The sequence below is a fragment of the Mobula hypostoma genome, chromosome 20 (assembly GCF_963921235.1).
Source record: "Mobula hypostoma chromosome 20, sMobHyp1.1, whole genome shotgun sequence".
NCBI lineage: Eukaryota > Metazoa > Chordata > Chondrichthyes > Myliobatiformes > Myliobatidae > Mobula > Mobula hypostoma.
Window position 1 is genome coordinate 2,518,339 of NC_086116.1, and position 22,631 is coordinate 2,540,969.

At 45.0% G+C, this 22,631-nt stretch overlaps 1 protein-coding gene across 1 annotated transcript in view; it reads right to left on the minus strand.

Moving 5' to 3' along the window:
• The window catches only part of LOC134359153 (cilia- and flagella-associated protein 54-like), a 510,505-nt gene that overhangs the window by 395,797 nt on the left and 92,077 nt on the right, over nucleotides 1-22,631 (minus strand). Inside the window, exons 11-13 of the mRNA XM_063072102.1 lie at nucleotides 4,279-4,391; nucleotides 3,056-3,179; nucleotides 923-1,017 (exon numbers count right to left, since the gene is read on the minus strand). Coding sequence (XP_062928172.1) covers nucleotides 923-1,017; nucleotides 3,056-3,179; nucleotides 4,279-4,391 — 332 coding nt within the window. The remainder of the gene's footprint in view (nucleotides 1-922; nucleotides 1,018-3,055; nucleotides 3,180-4,278; nucleotides 4,392-22,631) is intronic.

Below are 22,631 nucleotides of genomic sequence, written 5' to 3' on the forward strand. Positions count from 1 at the left end.
ATCTGGGAATACAGATACAAAATTCCCTAAAAGTGTCGTCACAGATAGATAGGGTTGTAAAGAGAGCTTTTGGTACATTGGCCTTTATTAATCTAAGTATTGAGTATAAGAGCTGGAATGTTATGATGAGGTTGTATAAGGCATTGGTGAGGCCGAATCTGGAGTATTGTGTTCAGTTTTGGTCACCAAATTACAGGAAGGATATAAATAAGGTTGAAAGAGTACAGAGAAGGTTTACAAGGATGTTGCTGGGACTTAAGAAACTCAGTTACAGAGAAAGGTTGAATAGGTTAGGACTTTATTCCCTGGAGCGTAGAAGAATGAGGGGAGATCTGATAGAGGTATATAAAATTATGATGGGTATAGATAGAGTGAATGCAAGCAGGCTTTTTCCACTGAGGCAAGGGGGAGAAAAAAACCAGAGGACATGAGTTAAGGGTGAGGGAGGAAAAGTTTAAAGGGAACATTGGGGGGGGGGCTTCTTCACACAGAGTGGTGGGAGTATGGAATGAGCTGCCAGACGAGGTGGTAAATGCGGGTTCTTTTTTAACATTTAAGAATAAATTGGACAGATACATGGATGGGAGGTGTATGGAGGGATATGGTCCGTGTGCAGGTCAGTGGGACTAGGCAGAAAATGGTTCGGCACAGCCAAGAAGGGCTGTTTCTGTGCTGTAGTTTCTATGGTTTCACTCATTCAACCAGCCAGCCTCATCCAGTTGCTCCAAGCTTTTACACTCCCTGCCAAAAGTTTTACTTATTGCCCATTGAGTGTAGTTTCTATTCTCTCATTTTATGGCCCCTCGAGGCATGTTATTTTGTGATCTCTTATTTAAGTTATCGTCTCTGCTGCTCTGCTTTTAGGTCAAGCCTATCCTACATTTCCTCTGTCGTATGGTTTACATAATTTTGACATACATACCTGAAATGGAGTACAGGTATACACAAACATTGTTTCTGCCAGTACCACTAGGTCATCACACAAATTAGTAGCTGCACCAGGGTGAAGTAATCCTCCTGTAAGAAACAAATTTAGGTTTATAGCACTATAATGATTATAAAGGGGGGTTGGCAATTGTGATTGTTGCTGGTTTTCTTCTGCAAGTGAGGGGGTCGAAGACTTATTGTCACTGTTTCTTTCTGCAGGGGGAAGGGGAATCATGTGGTCTGCCAGCTTTGTTTCTTTTCTGTTTTTGTGCCGGGGCTGGAGTTGAGGCCCTTTCTCTAATCGACACCCACGGTCTTTCTGTATTTAACGGCTATCTGGAGTATACAAATGCTAGTTGTATATGCATACTATACCAATAAAATGAACTTTTGATGTTAATGATTTTGTAATCCAGAGCCCTCAATAAAACATCCTAGGACAGGGATTCAAATCTCCAGCTGTGAAATTTAGATTTAACTAAAGCTATCTGGAATTGAAAAGCTACTATCAGTAATTAGAGTCAAGGAAAAAATGGCATTTTTGTAAAAATACATTAATTTACTAATATTCCTCAGGGAAGGAATCTGCTTTCTGGGTGTAAATCGTGACTCCTAGCTTTAAATATCCTCTAAAATGATTTGGTACTCAATGACAAAATGGTTCACCATCATCTTAGGGACAATAAATGCAGATCCTACAGTATTGTCCATAACACAGGAATAAACAATATATACTGTATTATCTGTAGATTTTCTGTGATTTCCAAAAGAAATGGCATCAATCATAGACTCATAGTCATAGTGCTTCAGCACAGTAACAGACCCTTTGGCCCATCTCGTCCATGCTGAACTATTATTCTGCCATCAACCTGCACCTGGATCACAGCCCTCCATACCTCTCCTCTCCAAACTTCTCTTAAATGTTGAAATTGAATCCACATTTGCAATTTCCACTGGCAGCTTATTCCACACTCTCACCCTCTGAGTGAAGAAGTTCCTCCTTGTGAAAAGGTCGACTATTTTGGAAATGGAGAGAAAATACAAAAATCTGAGGCACAAAGGGACTTGGGAGTACTTGTGCAAGATCCTCTAAAGGTTAATTTGCAGGTTGAGTCTATGGTAAGGAAAGCAAATGTGATGTTACCATTTATTTCAAGAGGACTAGAATGTAAAAGCAGGGATGTAATGTTCAGACTTTATAAAGCACTGGTGAGTCGTCACTTGGAGTACCATGAACAGTTTTGGACTCTTTATCTTAGAAAGGATATGTTGAAACGGGATAGGGATCAAAGGAGGTTCACAAAAATTATTCCAGGAATGAATGGCTTGTCAAGTGAAGAGCATTTGATGGCTCTGGGCCTGTATTCACTGGAAGATTGAGGGGTGGCCTCAATGAAACCTATCAAATGGTGAAAAGCCTTGATAGACTAGCTGTGGAGGGGATGTTTCCTATGGTGAGAGAGTCAAATACCAGAGGATACAGCCTCAGAATAGAGGGGCATCCTTTTAGAACTGAGGTGAGAAGAAATTTCTATAGCCAGAGAGTGGTGAATCTGTGGAATACTTTGCCACAGGCAGCTGTGGAAGCCAAGTATTTAAGGCAGAAGTCACTAGATTCTTGGTTAGACAGGGCGTGAAAGGATATAGGGAAAAGGCAGGGGACTGGGGCTGAGGGGAAAATTGGGTCAGCCATAATGAAATGGCAGAGAAGACTCAATGGGCCAAATGGCCGAATTCTGCTCCTCTATCTTATTGGTCCCTCTAAACATTTCCTCTTCCACACTTAACTGATTACCTCTAGCTCTAGTCTCACTCACCTCAGTGGAAAAGGTGCATTTTGTATGTCTCTATCACATATCCTCTCATTCTTCCATGCTCAAGGAACTAACTACCTAACATTACACTCCTAACCTATTCAACTTTTCCCTATAACTGAGGTTCTCAAGACTCAGCAACATTCTTGTAAATTTTCCTCCACTCTTTCAATCATAGAAAAACTACTTGAACAATAAACAGATTTACAAACGTAGTTTCTTTTCCCCTTCTCCACAACTCTGAAGGTCATTTGCATCTGTTAATTATTTATTATGACCAAAGTGAAGGGTATTTTAACCTAAAGATTACTTGCCTATTGCACAGTTTTCTCCTATAGGAAGACCATGCTTGGACTTGTGAGATGAAACAAATGGCTCCATGGCAACCAGTAAATCCAAATCCAATTCAAAACTCTTCCAAGCCAGATTATTGTGTTTCTGAAAAAAGATAAACAAAGGATGCAATTTTAGAACATAAATTAATACAACATTTTGACATAAATACCTCTATCAATACCTCTACTTTTCGTGATTTTTATTAACGACCTGGATGTGAGGGTAGAAGGGTGGGTTGGCGAGTTTGCAGATGACACAAAGGTTGGTGGTGTTGCAGATAGTGTAGAGGATTGTCGAAGATTGCAGAGAGACATTGATAGGATGCAGAAGTGGGCTGAGAAGTGGCAGATGGAGTTCAACCTGGAGAAGTGTGAGGTGGTACACTTTGGAAGGACAAACTCCAAGGCAGAGTACAAAGTAAATGGCAGGATACTTGGTAGTGTGGAGGAGCAGAGGGATCTGGGGATACACGTCCACAGATCCTTGAAAGTTGCCTCACAGGTAGATAGGGTAGTTAAGAAAGCTTATGGGGTGTTAGCTTTCATAAGTTGAGGGATAGAGTTTAAAAGTCGCGAGGTAATGACGCAGCTCTATAAAACTCTGGTGAGGCCACACTTGGAGAACTGTGTCCAGTTCTGGTCGCCTCACTATAGGAAGGATGTGGAAGCATTGGAAAGGGTACAGAGGAGATTTACCAGGATGCTGCCTGGTTCAGAGAGTATGGATTATGATCGGAGATTAAGGGAGCTAGGGCTTTACTCTTTGGAGAGAAGGAGGATGAGAGGAGACATGATAGAGGTATACAGGATATTAATAGGAATAGATAGTGGATAGCCAGCGCCTCTTCCCCAGGGCACCACTGCTCAGTACAAGAGGACATGGCTTTAAGGTAAGGGGTGGGAAGTTCAAGGGGGATATTAGAGGAAGGTTTTTCACTCAGTGGTTGGTGCATGGAATGCACTGCCTGAGTTGGTGGTGGAGGCAGATACGCTAGTGAAATTTAAGAGACTACTAGACAGGTATTCGGAGGAATTTAAGGTGGGGGGGTTATATGGGAGGCAGGGTTTGAGGATCGGCACAACATTGTGGGCTGAAGGGCCTGTACTGTGCTGTACTATTCTATGTTCTAACATAGGAACAGGCCAGTCTTGATAAGTGTTTATCGATGTATTGTTGGCATTATTCATACATCAGAACTTACCCTTAGGAAAATAAGAAGTGGTGCAATGATAGTATCAAACATATCCAAGTACTCAAAACAGAATGCAGCTTTAGCAAATCTCACAGTAGCTTCTATGGACACTCCATCTTCACCTACAAACATGAGAGAAATATCACACAGGTATTTATAATATTTTGTATTCATTCCTGTGTCTATTGTTGCTCATCTATTGTTCCAAATATCCAGTGATAATTTGAATTGCAGGGCTACATTGCCAATTCTCCAGGTAAAGAGGTCTCCTTCCCAAAAGAATATAGAGAAATCTAATTCCTCACCAGGGTGGGAATTCAGAAAATTATAGTACAAAAGAAAGTCATTAAGCCAAATGAGATCTACCCTGCAAGACTCGCTTCTCAGATTTTTCTTAACTGCCCTCAACATTTAAGTAGCTATCCAATTCCATTTTGAACATTGATGCCGAATCCATTTCAACAATATTTTACAGCAAGTGAGTTCATTGCTTTTTCTCACATCAGCTTGGAACTTGTGTAAATTGATTTAAGTCTGAGTCCTCTGATGTCAATCATAACTCCACAAAAACAAGTTTATTCTTATGATGTTCATTACAAACTCTTATTCCCAACCCACCATTCCTCACCATTCCACCATACCATGGCTCTGTGATGTGGAATCAGACTAGTGACAACCTATCCAAGATTTCACTCTGTATCTGTAAGCTACATCAGCTTTACAGTTCTCCATCATCACTATAAATGAATATCTCTGCTTGCGGACTGTGATGTCTTCAGTAGCTTCAGTTAAGAGGTCTGGATTTTCCTCCATAAACCTCATTGTTACTCTACCCCATTTCCTCCTTTAAAACATTCTTTAAAACCTCCTCCTTTCAACAAATCTCTGACCAACTCTTTGTATGGCTCAGTATCATAGGTCAGTGAAGGTCCTGTGCAGTATCTTGGAATATTTCCCTGTGCTGCAAGTGCTAAATAATTACTAGTTCCTTCATGGTTGTTTATACCATCCCTCCTTTGCACATACCTACAGCTTTCGATAGTGCTACCAATCTGGACCAGAGGTATTCTGAGTATTGATGCAACGGGGGGAAAGTGCTAAACAGAGCTGTGTTGTACAGGAAGCATAAGAAAATATTTTTCTTAATATTTGTTTAAAATATATTTCTGGATTTTGGTAAAATGATGAATAAGCTTATGGGATCGGTTGATAAATAGAAAAAGTGAACCAAGGATCAATGTACTCTAAAGTAAAATAGAATTTTCATAGTGGAGGGAGGGAAATGCCAAAAATTAGGGAAAGAAAATTAAAGTGGAGGACAAGTGAAAGAAGAAAATAAACTAACAGCTCATTCTATTATGCACCATTTAGTTTAATAAATGATACTCCTGGTTTTCAATGAGTTCTTATTTCAGAAAGTAAAACCATACAAGGCAGACTCCTGGACCAATAGGGAAAGTTAAAATAAAATTCCTGAGCTAATTCTGATCTTAGTCTAGTCTAGCTCAAAGAGATGACATAGGGTCAGAGAATGTTGAATCTTTGTGAGTGGAGTTAAGAAACTGCAGGAGTAAAAAAAAATTACGGGAATCATATATAGGCCTCCAAATAGTAGCCAGGATGAGTGGTTGAGATTGCAAAGGGAGCTGGAAAGAGCATGTACTACAGGTAATGTCACAATTGTAATGGGGGACTTCAATATGCAAGGGTTCTGGAAAAATCAAGTTGGTGTTGGATCGCAAGAGAGGGAATTTGTTGAATGCCTACAAGATGGCTGTTTAGAGCAGCTTGTGCTTGAGCCTGAGCCTACTTGGGGAAAGGCTATCTTAGATTGGCTATTACAATCTAACAGGATGAACAGAGATGTTCGCCTACTGCTCAAAGCCAGAGATTCAGCCTTCAGGTCTGGAGACCGGGAGGCTTACAGCTCAGCCAGGGCCAACCTGAGGAGGGGAATCTCTCACACTAAGCACATATATAAGCAGAGAATCAAGAAGCATTTCAACTCGGACCTTGGCGCATGTGGCATGGCATACAGGTCATTACAGACTTCAAACCTCCTAGTACTGTGCCCCCTTCCAGCTCTGCTTCCCTCCCTGATGAGCTCAATTACTTCTACGCTCGCTTTGACCAAGAGAACAAGGAGGTCACCCTCAAAGCGGACCTCCCACCTGGTGAACTGCCTCTCTCACTTTCCAACTCTGATGTTTACACCACCCTGAGCAGGGTGAATGTACGGAAGGCAGCTGGTCCGGATGGAATACCTGGCCGTGTGCTCAGAGTCTGTGCAGGGCAGTTGGCTGGGGTCTTCACGGACATTTTTAATCTGTCCCTGGCACAGGCAGTTGTCTCCACAAGCTTCAAGATCGCCACCATCATGCCAGTGCCAAAGCATTCCACTGCCACGGGCCCGAATGACTTCTGTCCAGTTGCACTCACCCCCATCATTGCAAAGTGCTTTGAGAGACTGGTTCTATCACATCTGAAATCCTGTCTGCCCTCTACCCTGGACCCCCATCAATTTGCCTATCGCACCAACAGGTCAACAGAGGACGCCATCTCCACGAAACTTCACTCTGCCCTGACCTACCTGGACAGCCCCAACTCTTATGTTAGAATGCTGTTAATTGACTTTAGTTTGGCATTCAATACTGTGATCCCCTCCAAGCTGATCATCAAACTTCGCCAGCTTGGTATCAGCGTATCCCTCTGCAATTGGACCTTGGACTTTCTGACTAACAGACCCCAATCAGTTAAGTTAGACAACCTCTCCTCCTCCACTCTCACCCTGAACACCGGTGTGCCTCAAGGCTGTGTGCTGAGTCCTCTTCTGTACTCCCTTTTCACCTATGACTGCGTACCTGTACATCAGGGGTCCCCAACCTTTTTTGCACCGCAGACCAGTTTAATATTGACAATATTCTTGTGGACCGGCCGACCGGTGGGGGTTGTTCAAGTAGGGATAAACTCACCTCAACATGTCTTTTACAGTTAGGGTTGCCAACTTTCTCACTCCCAAATAAGGGATAAAAGTAGCAGGCAAATCCCAGACAGGAGGAATACTGGACTATTCCTCATCTCACCCTGTCTCTTGCAAAAATGCCATCCCCTTCTAGCAATTCCTCTGTCTCCGCCGCATCTGCTCTCAGGATGAGGCTTTTCGTACCAGGACGAGGGAGATGTCTTCCTTTTTTAAAGAAAGGGGCTTCCCTTCCTCCACCGTCAACTCTGCTCCCAAACTCATCTCCCCCATTTCATGCACATCTGCTCTCACTCTATCCTCCCGCCACCCCACTAGGAATAGGGTCCCCTGGTCCTCACCTACCACCCTACCAGCCTCCGGGTCCAACATATTATTCTCTGTAACTTCCGCCACCTCCAACGGGATCCCACCACTAAGCACATCTTTCCCTACCCGCCCTCTCTCTGCTTTCCACAAGGATCGCTCCCTATGCGACTCCCTTGTCCATTCATCCCCCCCATCCCTCTCCACTGATCTCCCTCCTGGCACTTATCCTTGTAAGCGGAACAAGCGCTACACATGCCCTTACACTTCCTCCCTTATCACCATTCAGGGCCCCAGACAGTCCTTCCAGGTGAGGCGACACTTCACCTGTGAGTCACCTGGGATGATATACTGCGTCCGGTGCTCTCGATGTGGCCTTCCATATATTGGCGAGACCCGACGCAGACTGGGAGATCGTTTTGCTGAACACCTGCGCTCTGTCCGCCAGAGAAAGCAGGATCTCCCGGTGGCCACACATTTTAATTCCACATCCCATTCCCATTCTGACATGTCTATCCACGGCCTCCTCTACTGTAAAGATGAAGCCACACTCAGATTGGAGGAACAACACCTTGTATTCCGTCTGGGTAGCCTCCAACCTGAAGGCATGAACATTGACTTCTCTAACTTCTGCTAATGCCCCACCTCCCCCTATTACCCCATCTGTTATTTATATACACACATTCTTTCTCTCTCTCCTTTTTCTCCCTCTGTCCCTCTGACTATACCCCTTGCCCATCCTCTGGGCTTCCCAAGCCTCCCCCTTTTCCTTCTCCCTGGGCCTCCTGTCCCATGATCCTCTCATACCCCTTTTGCCAATCACCTGTCCAGCTCTTGGCTCCATCCCTCCCCCTCCTGTCTTCTCCTATCATTTTGGATCTCCCTCTCCCCCTCCCCCTCCCACTTTTAAATCTCTTACTAGCTCTTCCTTCAGTTAGTCCTGACGAAGGGTCTCGGCCTGAAACGTCGACTGTACCTCTTCCTAGAGATGCTGCCTGGCCTGCTGCGTTCACCAGCAACTTTGATGTGTGTTAGTCAAATCCCAGGACACTTTACCCCAAGAAAGACTATCGTGACCATGAAGCCTTGCGCGGGCACCTGTGTGCGCATGCGTGATGTGCGGATGTAATGTGCGCATGCGCGTACGTGCCGATTTTTTTTCCTCCCACAAATTGGTTAGGTTAGGTGAGTGGGCAAATTCATGGCAGATGCAATTTAATGTGGATAAATGTGAAGTTATCCACTTTGGTGGCAAAAACAGGAAAACAGATTATTATTTGAATGGTGGCCGATTAGGAAAAGGGGAGGTGCAACGAGACCTGGGTGTCATTATACACCAGTCATTGAAAGTGGGCATGCAGGTACAGCAGGCGGTGAAAATGGTGAACGGTATGCTGGCATTTATAGCAAGAGGATTCGAGTACAGGAGCAGGGAGGTACTACTGCAGTTGTACAAGGCCTTGGTGAGACCACACCTGGAGTATTATGTGCAGTTTTGGTCCCCTAATCTGAGGAAAGACATCCTTGCCATAGAGGGAGTACAAAGAAGGTTCACCAGATTGATTCCTGGGATGGCAGGACTTTCATATGATGAAAGACTGGATGAACTAGGCTTATACTCGTTGGAATTTAGAAGATTGAGGGGGGATCTGATTGAAACGTATAAAATCCTAAAGGGATTGGACAGGCTAGATGCAGGAAGATTGTTCCCGATGTTGGGGAAGTCCAGAACGAGGGGTCACAGTTTCAGGATAAAGGGGAAGCCTTTTAGGACCGAGATGAGGAAAAACTTCTTCACACAGAGAGTGGTGAATCTGTGGAATTCTCTGCCACAGGAAACAGTTGAGGCCAGTTCATTGGCTATATTTAAGAGGGAGTTAGATATGGCCCTTGTAGCTAAAGGGATCAGGGGGTATGGAAGAAAGGCTGGTACAGGGTTCTGAGTTGGATGATCAGCCATGATCATACTGAATGGCAGTGCAGACTCAAAGGGCCGAATGGCCTACTCCTGCACCTATTTTCTATGGCTCTCCCTTCATCTTCCCAACTAGACTGTACTTAAATTATTTCTACTTTATATAGGCTGTGAATTTATCATATCATTCCTGCTTTTACTATATGTTAGTGTTATTTTAGGTTTTGTGTTATTTGGTATGATTTGGTAGGTTATTTTTTGGGTCTGGGAACGCTCACAAATTTTTCCCATGTAACTTAATGGTAATTGCTTCTTCGCTTCACACCATTTCGGCACGAAAGGTTTCATAGGAATGCTCTACCTTAGCGGGAGAAATACAGGAGAAGGGCAGTCCTGTATGGGACAAACCAATTTTGCCCAATATACGGGATGTCCCGGCAAACACAGGACAGTTGGCAACCCTATGTTCAAGTTCAACAGTGCGTGACAGGGAATGAGGCAAGGTGCAGCTGACTCATATCGTTTCCTCACAGCCTGGTAGTACATACTTTGCGGCCCAGTGGTTGGGGACCACTGCTGTACATGGTTCTAACTCCATAATCAAGTTCGCAGACGACACCACGGTGGTTGGTCTGATCAGAGGGGATGACGAGACGGCCTGCAGGCATGAGGTCCAGCACCTGGCTGCATGGTGTGCCAACAACAATCTGGCCCTTAACACCCAGAAGACCCAGGAGATTATTGCGGACTTCAGGCATGCCAGGAGTCACACTCACGTCCCCACCTACATCAACAGAACTGTAGTGGAGCGTGCATCAAGCTTCAAATTCCTTGGTGTCCACATTTCTGAGGATCTCACCTGGTCCCTGAACTCCTCCATCCTGATCAAAAAGGCGCAACAGTGCCTTTATTTCCTGCGGAGCATCAAGAAAGCTCACCTCTGTCCTGGGATACTGACGGATTTTTACTGCTGTACCATTGAGAGCATACTCACCAACTGCATCTCAGTCTGGTATGGCAATTGTCCCGTATCGGACTGCAAAGCACTTCAGCATGTGGTGAAAACTGTCCAGTGGATTATTGGCACCCAATTGCCCACCATTGAAAACATCTACCATAAACACTGCCTGGGCAGGGCGAAAAGCATTATCAAGGATGCATCTCACCCTAACCATGGACTTTTTACTCTCCTCCCATCCGGTAGGCGCTACAGGAGTCTCCGCTCCCGCACCAGCAGGCACAGGAAGAGCTTCTTCCCTGAGGCTGTGACACTGCTGAACCTCTCATCACAGCGCTAAGCAGTATTACATCCGTATTGTACTGTCTCAGTACTTTTATATTTGTGTGCTGTAGCACTTTCTATTCGCAGTTATTTTGTAAATAACACTATTCTTTGCATTTCTGGTCAGATGCTAAATACATTTCATTGGCTTTGTATCTGTACTCGGCACAATGACAATAAAATTGAATCTAATCTAATCTGTTGTGTAATAATCCAGAATTTATTAGGGAGTTTAAGGTAAAGGAATCCTCAGGAGGCAGTCATCATAATATGATTCAATTCATACTGCGATCTGAGAGGGAGAAGCACAAGTCAAATGTATCAATATCACAATGGAATAAAGGGAATTACAGAGGCATAAAGAGGAGCTTGCCCAGGTGGATTGGAGAGGGATACTGGCAGGGATGACAGCAGAACAGAGGTGGCTGAAGTTTCTGGGAATGGTTCACAAGGCACAGGACATATGTCTGACAGAAGTAGTAGTTCTCAAATGGCAGAGCTAGGCAAGTGGCTGACAAGGGAAGTTAAGGACTGCATAAAACCCAAGGAAAAGGCATATAATGTAGCAAATGTGAGTGGGAAGTTGGATGATTGAGAGGTTTTTAAAATCCAACAAAAGGCAACTAAAAAGCCACAAGAAGGGAAAAGATTAAATACTGGGGCAAACTAACTGATAATACAGAGCAGGATACTAATTTTTTTTCTCTTATAGAAAGAGTAAAAGGTGGGGGGGGGGGGTGGTGAGAGTTGATATTGGACCACTGGGAAATTATGCTGATAAGTTAATGGTAACAACAAATGACGGATGAACTTGGTAAGTACTTCACATCAGTCTTCACTGTGGAAGGCACTACCAGTATGCCAGAGGTCGATGATTGTCCGGGAGCAGGAATGAGTGCTATTGCTATTACAAATGGAAAAGTGTTAGGTAAACTCAAAGGTCTTAAGGTGGATAAGTCACCTGGACCAGGTGGACTACATCAGAGTCCTGAAAGAGGTTGCTGAAGAGATAACAGATGCATTAGTTATCATCTTTTCAAGAATCACTTGATTTTGGCATGGTTCCGGAGGACTGGAAAATTGCAAATGTCACTCCCCTCTTTAAGGAGGGAGGAAGGCAAAAGAAAGGAAATTATAGGCCAGTTAGCCTAACCTCAGTGGCTGGGAAAGTGTTGGAGTCCATTATTAAGGATGAGGTTTTGGGGCACTCGGAGACTAATGATAAAATAAGTTAAAGTCAGCACGGTTTCTGTAAAGGGAAATCTTGTCTGACAAATCTGTTAGAATTCTCTGAGGAAGTAACAAGCAGGGTGGACAAAGGAGAGGCAGTGGAGGTCATTTACTTAGATTTTCAAAAGGCCTTTGATAAGGTGCCACATGAGGCTGCTTAACAAGATAAAATCCTGTGTTGCTACAGGAAATTTACTGACATGGACAGAGGAATGGCTGACAACCAGGAGACAGTGAGTGGGAATAAAAGGGGCCTTTACTGGTTGGCGGCCAGTGACTAGTGGTGTTACTCAGGGATCAGTATTGGGACCGCTACTCTTCATATTGTTTGTCAATGATTTAGATAATGGTGTTGATGGCCTTATGGCAAAATTTGCAGATGATACGACGGTAGGTGGAGGGGTAGGTAGTGCTGAGGAACCAATGTGATTGCAGAAGGACAGACAATTGGAAGAACCAATATCCTGGCGGGAAAGTTTAATAGAGCCATTAGGGAGGGTTTAAACTAATTTGGCAGGGGGATGGGAACCAGAATGACAGAGCGGAGGAAGGAGAAAACAGAAATAAATCTAAGATAGCGAGCAGTAAAGACATCAAGAAAGACAGGCAGGTGATGGGGCAAATTTGTAGCCATTGGGATGAGTTGCAGTGCAATCAAAGCGAAAAGTACCAAATACTGGTCTTAAGGTGTTATACTTAAATGCACGCAGCATAAGGAATACGGTGGATGATCCTGTCGTACAGCTACAGATTGACAGGTATGACATTGTGGCCATCACTGAGACGTGGCTAAAGGATGCATGTCTCTGGGAGCTGAACGTCCAAGGATACACAGTGTATCGGAAGGATAGGAAGGTAGACAGAGGGGCTTTATTGGTAAGAAATGATATTAAATCATTAGAAAGAGGTGATATAGGATCAGAAGGTGCAGAATCTTTATGGGTTGAGCTGAGAAATCGCAGGGGTAAAAGGACCCTGATGGCAGTTATTTATAGGCCTCCAAACAGCTGCAGTGATGTGGACTACAAATTACAACTGGAAATAGAAAAGGCTTGTCAGAAGGGCAGTGTTATGATAATTGTGGGGGATTTTAACATGCGAGTGGATTGGGAAAATCAGGTCAGCACTGGATCTCAAGAGAGAATTTGTAGAATGTCTGCGAGATGGCTTTTTAGAACAGCTTGTTGTTGAGCCCACTAGGGGATCGGCTGTACTGGATTGGGTATTGTGTAATTAACCGGAGGTGATTAGAGAGATTGAGGTGAAGGAACCCTAAGGAGGCAGTGATCATAACATGATTGAGTTCACTGTGAAATTCGAAAAAGAGAAGCTGAAATCTGATGTGTCGGTATTTCAGTGGAGTAAAGGAAATTACAGTGGCATGAGAGAGGAACTGGCCAAAGTTGACTGGAAAGGGACACTGGCAGGAAAGACAGCAGAGCAGCAGTGGCTGGAGTTTATGCGAGAAGTGAGGAAGGTGCAAGACAGGTATATTCCAAAAAAGAAGAAATTTTCGAGTGGAAAAAGGGTGCAACCGTGGTTGACAAGAGAAGTCAAAGCCAAAGTTAAAGCAAAGGAGAGGGCATACAAGGAAGCAAAAATTAGTGGGAAGACAGAGGACTGGGAAGTTTTTAAAAGCTTACAAAAGGAAACCAAGAAGGTCATTAAGAGGGAAAAGATTAACTATGAAAGGAAGCTAGCAAATAATATCAAAGAGGATACCAAAAGCTTTTTCAAGTATATGAAGAGTAAAAGACAGGTGAGAGTAGATATAGGACCGATAGAAAATGATGCTGGAGAAATTATAATGGGAGATAAGGAGATGGCAGAGGAACTGAACGAGTATTTTGCATCAGTCTTCACTGAGGAAGACATCAGCAGTATACCGGACACTCAAGGCTGGCAGGGAAGAGAAGTGTGCGCAGTCACAATTACGACAGAGAAAGTACTCAGGAAGCTGAATAGTCTAAAGGCAGATAAATCTCCCGGACCAGATGGAATGCACCCGCGTGTTCTGAAGGAAGTAGCTGTGGAGATTGCGGAGGCATTAGCGATGATCTTTTAAAAGTTGTTAGATTCTGGCATGGTTCCAGAGGACTGGAAGATTACAAATGTCATTCCACTATTTAAGAAGGGGGCAAGGAAGCAAAAGGGAAATTATAGACCTGTTAGCTTGACATCGGTGGTTGGGAAGTTGTTGGAGTCGATTGTCAAGGATGAGGTTACAGAGTACCTGGAGGGATATGACAAGATGGGCAGAACTCAGCATGGATTCCTTAAAGGAAAATCCTGCCTGACAAACCTATTACAATTTTTTGAGGAAATTACCAGTAGGCTAGACAAGGGAGATGCAGTGGATGTTGTATATTTGGATTTTCAGAAGGCCTTTTACAAGGTGCCACCCATGAGGCTACTTAACAAAATAAGAGCCCATGGAATTACGGGAAAGTTACATACGTGGATAGAGCATTGGCTAATTGGCAGGAAACAGAGAGTGGGAATAAAGGGATCCTATTCTGGTTGGCTGCTGATTACCAGTGGTGTTGCACAGGGCTCCGTGTTGGGGCCGCTTCTTTTTACATTGTACATCAACGATTTGGATTATGGAATAGGTGGCTTTGTGGCTAAGTTTGCTGACGATACAAAGATAGGTGGAGAGGCCGGTAGTGCTGAGGAAACGGAGAGTCTGCATAGAGACTTGGATAGATTGGAAGAATGGGCAGAGAAGTGGCAAATGAAGTACAATGTTGGAAAGTGTATGGTTATGCACTTTGGCAGAAAAAATAAATGGGCAGACTATTATTTAAATTGGGAAAGAATTCAAAGTTCGGAGATGCAACGGGACTTGGGAGTCCTCGTACAGGGTACCCTTAAAGTTAACCCCCAGGCTGAGTCAGTAGTGAAGAAGGCGAACGCAATGTTGGCATTCATTTCTAGAGGAATAGAGTATAGGGGCAGGGATGTGATATTGAGGCTCTATAAGGCGCTGGTAAGCCCTCACTTGGAGTACTGTGGGCAATTTTGGGCTCCCTATTTAAGAAAGGATGTGCTGACATTGGAGAGGGTACAGAGAAGATTCACTAGAATGATTCTGGGAATGAGAGGGTTAACATATGAGGAACGTTGGTCTGCTCTTGGACTGTATTCCTTGGAGTTTAGAAGAATGAGGGGAGACCTCATAGAAACATTTCGAATGTTGAAAGGCATGGACAGAGTGGATGTGGCAAAGTTGTTTCCCATGATGGGGGAGTCTAGTACAAGAGGGCATGACTTAAGGATTGAAGGGCGCCCATTCAGAACAGAAATGGAAAGAAATTTTTTTAGTCGGAGGGTGGTGAATCTATGGAATTTGTTGCCACGGGCAGCAGGGGAGGCCAAGTCATTGGGTGTATTTAGGGCAGAGATTGATAGGTATCTGAGTAGCCAGGGCATCAAAGGTTCTGGTGAGAAGGCGGGGGAGTGGGACTAAATGGGAGAATGGATCAGCTCATGATAAAATGGCGGAGCAGACTCAATGGGCCGAATGGCCGACTTCTGTTCCTTTGTCTTATGGTCTAACAGGCAAAGAAGGGGCTGATGGAATACAGTGTTAGGTAATGTATGATAATGCATTTTGGTAAATAGAACAAAAGTGCAGACTATTATCTAAATGGGGAGAAAATTCAAACATCAGAGGTACAAAGGGACTTAGGACTCCTCGTGCAGGACTCCTCGTGCAAGACTCCCAGAAGGTTAAGTCTGTGGTCAAGAAGGTAAATGCATTTCAAGGGGAATAGAATATAAAAGGAAGGAAATAATGATGAGGCTTTATAAGACACTTGTCCGGCTCAAAACTGTAGAGTATTGACATCAGTTTTGGGCCCCATATCACAAAAAGGATGCATTGTCATTGGAGAGAGTCCAGCTGTTCATGAGGATGATTATGGGCATGAAGGGGTTAACATAAGGAGCATTTGGCAGTTTTGGGCCTGTACTCACCGGAATTTAGAAGAATGCGGTTGAGGGATCTCACTGAAACCTACCAAATGTTAAAAGGACTAGATAAAGTGGATATGGAGAGAATGTTTCCTATGGTGGGGTTGTCCAGAACTGGAGGACCCAGCATCAGAATAGAAGGGTGACCCTTTAGAACAGAGGTCAGGAGGATTTTTATTTTAAGCAACACGCACAACACACTGGAGGAACTCAGCAGGTCGGGCAGCATCTGTGGAAACGAACAGTCAGCGTTTCGGGCCAAGACCCTTTGTCAGGACTGAAGAGGGAGGGGGGAGGGGCCCTATAAAGAAGGTGAGAGGAGGGTGGGAAGGTGAAAAGAATACTTTATCTGTGGAATGCTCTGTCACAGACATCTGTGGAGGCCAAAACTGTGGGTATATTTAAAGCAAAAATTGATATCCTGATTGGTCAGGACATCAAACGTAATGGCGTTGTATAAGGGTAGAGTGGGATCTAAGATTAGCCATGATGGAATGGCAGAGCAGATTCAATGGGCTGAATAGCCTAATTCTGCTTCTTTCTCTTATGGTCTTCATCACACAAAAACCCCTTCACTTCCACCACAACTTTCCAAGGGAAAAACACATCTTTATCGCCATTACTTAAAACAAAAATCATTGTGGATCAGCTTCCGGCCCTCCAAAAGTGATAGGATACTTTGATTGTCTTAACTACTTAGCCTCCCAGCTTTAGCAGGTTGTAGAGTCATAGAAAAACCCTTTGGCCCATCTATTTGTCACCTAGATTAAATAAACCCGAAGATGTACTGTTAGAAAGCTCCACCTGCGGAGGGATGAAAACAAGGTTTACTGATTAATAAAAAGAGAATTTAAGACAAAACCTATGCGAGAAGGAAAGAAATGCAGCAACAATTAGAAGCTGAAGACATGAACTGTTAAGAGTGGAATTGGTAGTGAGTATCTTTACCCTACTAAGTTGAAAACCTCAGGGTGAAACCCTTGGAGGAGAGACAATAGCGATAAAAGATTTATTGAAGCTACGAATATAACACGCAGCAGCAATAACGAGACAATATCGGCAGAGACAAGTCTCCAAGATCCCTTCCGTGTTTCAGAAATTAGTTCTGTAAAATCATACCAAGGAATTTGGTCAAGTTTTTGAACAAGTTTGTGAATTGACTTGCCATGGATGATAAACTACTTCATTCCAATGAACCAAGAATGAAGATGGCGAACTACCCAAGATTCAATGAACCAGCGTAGGAATGAAATGTGTAATGATGCAAACGATTTAATACCGTTGGGTGTATAAGTTTATTTTCATTCAAAGAATCCAAATTTGATTTTCTGCAAGAGCTGATTATTTTTGCAAAGACTTTGATAAGTCACTGAATGAGATTTACTTTTGTTTAAAAGTTGCGATGTTGGAGAATTGTTGTGAAAGGAGTTCAACTGTGTATATATGATTTTTGAATTTGAATTTAAACTTATAGATATACTGCTTGGAACTGAAACTGAAGTTAACTGCAATACTTGAGAATAGGAATTATATTTGGTTTTCTAACTAACTAGGGATAAGTAAAAAGGAAAGTTTAGTCTGTAAACTTTTAAATAGGGAATAACACCAGATCTAATTAGAGAGATTAAAGTAATAAAGGAATCTCACTGATTCTAATTAAAAAGGAATTTGTGTTGGTTTGATATCTAAGATTTGGAACTGAAGCAGAGTATTGGAATTTTAAATTGTTCTTGCTCATGTAAATATTTTGTATATACTGTTTTTTTCCTTATAAACCATATTGCCAGAAGTGTACAGCTTCTATTCACTGCCTCCTACCGAGACCTAGAATCTTCTGGTGGACTACTAGCACCTGGTGTAGTACTGTGTAGTTTGATTTTCGCAGAGTGCAGCGACTCGTCACATGCAATAAGACTGGTGCTACACAGGTGTTACATATTCCATGCCAAACTATTTAAACTGCCTACTCCCATTGACCTCCATGAGAACCATAGTCCTCCATACCCCTACCATCCATGTACCTATCCAAACTTCTCTTGAATGTTATAGTCATAGAAAAAAAAAGAAACAGGGGAGGACTTCCGGGTCACCAAGAGAATGGCAGCGTAGGAAAAGGTCTCTTTGGCAAAAAAGAACGTAAACTGCCCCAAAGTTGAAATTAGACAAATACTTAGTATTGTATAACTATATCAATAAAAGGGGCAAGGATGGAGTCTAAGTACAAGAATAAAAAGTCCACTCAGAAGGCTGATAAATACAAAAAGACGCAGCAAGACGAGGGGCCTAGCTTCCCTACAGTTAGCCAGGACAGAGATAATGTGGAAGAATCGGTGAATCTGACTTTGATTCTCAGAGAGATTCGTGATTTCTGACAAGATATCAACAAACAGCTGGAAGATATTAAAGGAGAAATAGGAAAAACTAATCTGAGGTTAGATGAAGCCGAAGAGGATTGTAGGGACTGATGAGAGGCTGCGAAACGCAGAGGAAGTGATGGGAGAAATGCTGAAGCTACAAGGGCTGCTCCAGTGGAAGCTAATAGACCAAGAAGGCCGCTCAAGAAGGGAAAATGTGAGGATCTATGGAGTTCCCGAAGGAACTGAAGGTAAACCCAGATTGGTGATTGCCTTTGTGGATAAGTTGCTTAGAGAGAACCTTGAAATACCAGGCGCAAAAGACCTACAGATAGAAAGGGCCCACCGCGCGTTGGCACCACAACCCCCGACAGATGCCCAGCCCAGATCGATTTTAGTCAGATTTCTCAGTTATAGGATGAAGGAAAAAGTGCTCAAACTGACATGGCAAAAGAAAGGCTTTATGTGGAATAACTGTAAAATCAGTTTAGACCACGATTACACAGCGCGGGTCCTTGCCAGATGGAAGGAATACGCAGAAACACAGAGGGTTCTGAAGGAAAACAACATCAGATTTCAGACAACATACATCAAAGTTGCTGGTGAACGCAGCAGGCCAAGCAGCATCTATAGGAAGAGGTGCAGTCGACGTTTCAGGCCGAGACCCTTCGTCAGGACTAACTGAAGGAAGAGTGAGTAAGGGATTTGAAAGTTGGAGGGGGAGGGGGAGATCCAAAATGATAGGAGAAGACAGGATGGGGAGGGATAGAGCCTAGAGCTGGACAGGTGATTGGTAAAAGGGGATACGAGAGGATCATGGGACAGGAGGTCCGGGAAGAAAGACAAGGGGGGGGTGACCCAGAGGATGGGCAAGAGGTATATTCAGAGGGACAGAGGGAGAAAAAGGAGAGTGAGAGAAAGAATGTGTGCATAAAAATGAGTAACAGATGGGGTACGAGGGGGAGGTGGGGCCTTAGCGGAAGTTAGAGAAGTCGATGTTCATGCCATCAGGTTGGAGGCGACCCAGACAGAATATAAGGTGTTGTTCCTCCAACCTGAGTGTGGCTTCATCTCCACAGAAGAGGAGGCCGTGGACAGACATGTCGGAATGGGATGTGGAATTAAAATGTGTGGCCACTGGGAGATCCTGCTTTCTCTGGCTGCAGTGGAAGAGGCAACGTTGGATCTAGCGGTTCGGGGACTACCCATAAAAGTTATCACTCAACCGGAGTCATTACTGGAGAAGATTCGGCGGTAGACATGGCAGCCAGTGAGGCGAGGACACTCCACTCGAACCAAAGTGTCAAGTTATAAGGAAAAGTTGCAAGTATTCCGACACAAACGTACAGAGAGTGTAGAATAATTGAGAAATGTCTGAAAAGAGTAAATCGTACTTAAAGGTAAAATAAAAGCCGATAATTGAAAGTAATCTAGACGGAATAACGTGAATGATAGCAATATGGTCGAGACATAAAAAGGAGAGAATTCTCTATGACTGTTCACACTGCGGAGGGCCCTCTAACACAGACTGGAGATAGGGGTTAGCCCTCTGAATTGAGGCAGTTGGTGCTCAGGCCTCACTGTTGGAAGTCGAGAAAAATTTTCAAATGTTCTATGTTCTGGTTTACTGTTGAGCAGGGGTTGCTTACTGTTGGTTTAGAAAAGGAGAGTGTTTTTTTTCTATCAGAGAAAAATGCAAATTGAACTGGTAAAAATAATTTCCTATAATGTAAATGGGGTTTTGAATCCAATTAAGAGAAATAAGATTATGTCTAAATTGAAAAAAGAGAGGGTGTGGCGACCCACTTTCTACACAAGCGAACTGGCTCACAAAATAGCCCGCGCGAGGGGAGAGACTTTTGTGATGCACCTCTGACGTCATTTCCGCCCGGAGAGGGCTAGAGGGGAATTGCTTAAAAGCTCGTGCCGCGAAGTTTGAATAAATGAGTCTCAAGTACGACTTACAGACTGCGTGTCATTATTTCTAGCTCTGTGCGTAGCACATCTCTACATTGGTGACCTCGATGGTCCAAACGGGATTTGGACCAAAGATGATCGACTCTTCTTCATCTGTTCACGCAGTTTCACTAAAACTGCCAACTTTCTGGACGCTGTGACCATGCGTGTGGTTTGACCAAGCAGAAGCCCAGTTCCAGATTCGGCAGATATCTTCGGATTCCACACGTTACTATTATGTGGTGAGCTCCCTTGACCAGGAGACAGCCGCACAGGTTGGGGATTTCATACAGTCACCCCCCGAAGAAGGCAAATATGCAGCATTCAAAGTGCTGCTCATAGGGGCCTTTGGCCTCTCACGGCATGAGTGAGGTGCCTGTTTGCTGCACCTGGACGGTTTGGGAGACAGGCCGCTGTTAGCATTAATGAAGGAGATGCTGACCCTGGCTGAAGGACACAAGCCCTGCCTCATGTTTGAGCAGGTGTTCCTAGAGCAACTGCCTGAGGACATACATCTGCTGCTGGCCGACGCAGATTTCAGTGACCCCTGGAAGGTGGTGGCCCGGGCAGACGTGCTGTGGAAAGCCAAGAGGGAGAGCGGGGTCTCCATTGGACAGATTACCAAGCCACACGCCCGACAGCAGGCTAGACAAGGCCCGGCAACGGAGCGCACACAACCCAGGGGAAGGAGTGAGGAGGCCAATGAACAGTGGTGTTTCTACCACCAGAGGTGGGGCACAGAAGCCTGCCGTTGTCGCCCGCCCTGCAAGTTCCCGGGAAACACCAGGGCCAGCCACCGCTAATGGCTACAGTGGCTGGCCACCAGGACAGCCTCTTGTACGTCTGGGACAAACAGTCGGGACGCCACTTCTTGGTCGACACTGGAGCTGAAATCAGCGCCTTACCCCCGACGGGGTATGATACCCGCAACAGGGCGACGTGACCCACCCTGAGGGCCGCAAGTGGCAGCACGATTCGGACCTATGGACCCGCACAGGGCAGCTACAGTTCGGCGCCAGCCGGTTCACGTGGGACTTCACACTGGCCGCCGTGGCTCAACCACTCCTGGGGGCAGACTTCTTGCGAGCCCACAGCCTATTGGTCAACTTGCAAGGGAAAAGACTGGTCCATGCCAAGACTTTCCAGACATTCTCCCTGGGTGAAGCCAAGTTGCCGGCCCCACACCTGCACTCCATCACGCTGTCTGACAATGAATTCACCAGAATCCTGGCGGACTTTCCATCACTTTTAGCACCGCAGTTCATGGCAGCCATGCCCAGAAATGGAGTACGGGACCACCCCTCCATGCCCACGCACAAAGGCCCCCCCCCCCGGACAAGCTCTGCCTGGCGAAGGAGGAGTTCAAGAGGATGGAGGAATTGTGGATCGTACGGCGGTCCGACAGCCCATGGGCCTCCCCCTTGCACATGGTGCCCAAAGCAGCCAGGGGCTGGAGACCATGTGGCGTCTACCGCAGACTGAATGAGGCTACAACGCCAGACCGCTACCCCGTGCCGCACATACAGGACTTTGCAGCAAACCTGCAAGGGCCAAGCATCTTTTCCAAAGTAGACCATCAAATTCCAGTACATCCTGAAGACATCCCCAAAACAGCACGCATCACCCCGTTCAACCCGTTTGAATTCTTCCGAATGCCGTTCGGCCTGAAGAATGCCGCACAGACGTTCCAGCAACTAATGGATGTGGTGGGACGCGACCTGGACTTTGCATTCATCTATTTGGACGACATCCTCATAGCCAGCAGTAGTCGTCAGGAGCATCTGTCCCACCTCCGCCAGCTCTACTCCCGCCTGAGTGATTTTGGCCTCACGATCAACCCGGCCAAATGTCAGTTCGGACTCGACACCATCGACTTCCTGGGCCACAGGATTACCAAAGACGGGGCAACACCTCTGCCCACCAAGGTAGACGCGATCCGCCACTTTGCCCAGCCCAACACAGTCAAAGGCCTGCAGGAGTTCATTGGTATGGTGAACTTCTACCATCGCTTCCTCCCCTCAGCAGCCTGTATCATGCGCCCTTTGTTCACCCTGATGTCAGGTAAAGGCAAGGACATTACCTGGGACGAAGAGGCTGCAGCCGCCTTTGTTAAAGCTAAGGAAGCTTTGGCAGATGCCGTGATGCTGGTGCACCCCAGAACAGATGTTCCAACCGCCCTCACAGTGGACACATCCAACACAGCAGTCGGTGGAGTGCTGGAGCAACTTATCGAGGGGCGCTGGCAACCCTCGGCGTTCTTCAGCAGGCACCTACGGCCACCCGAATTCAAGTACAGTGCCTTCGACCGGGAGCTGTTGGCACTATATCTGGTAATCCGGCATTTCCGTTACTTCTTAGAAGGCA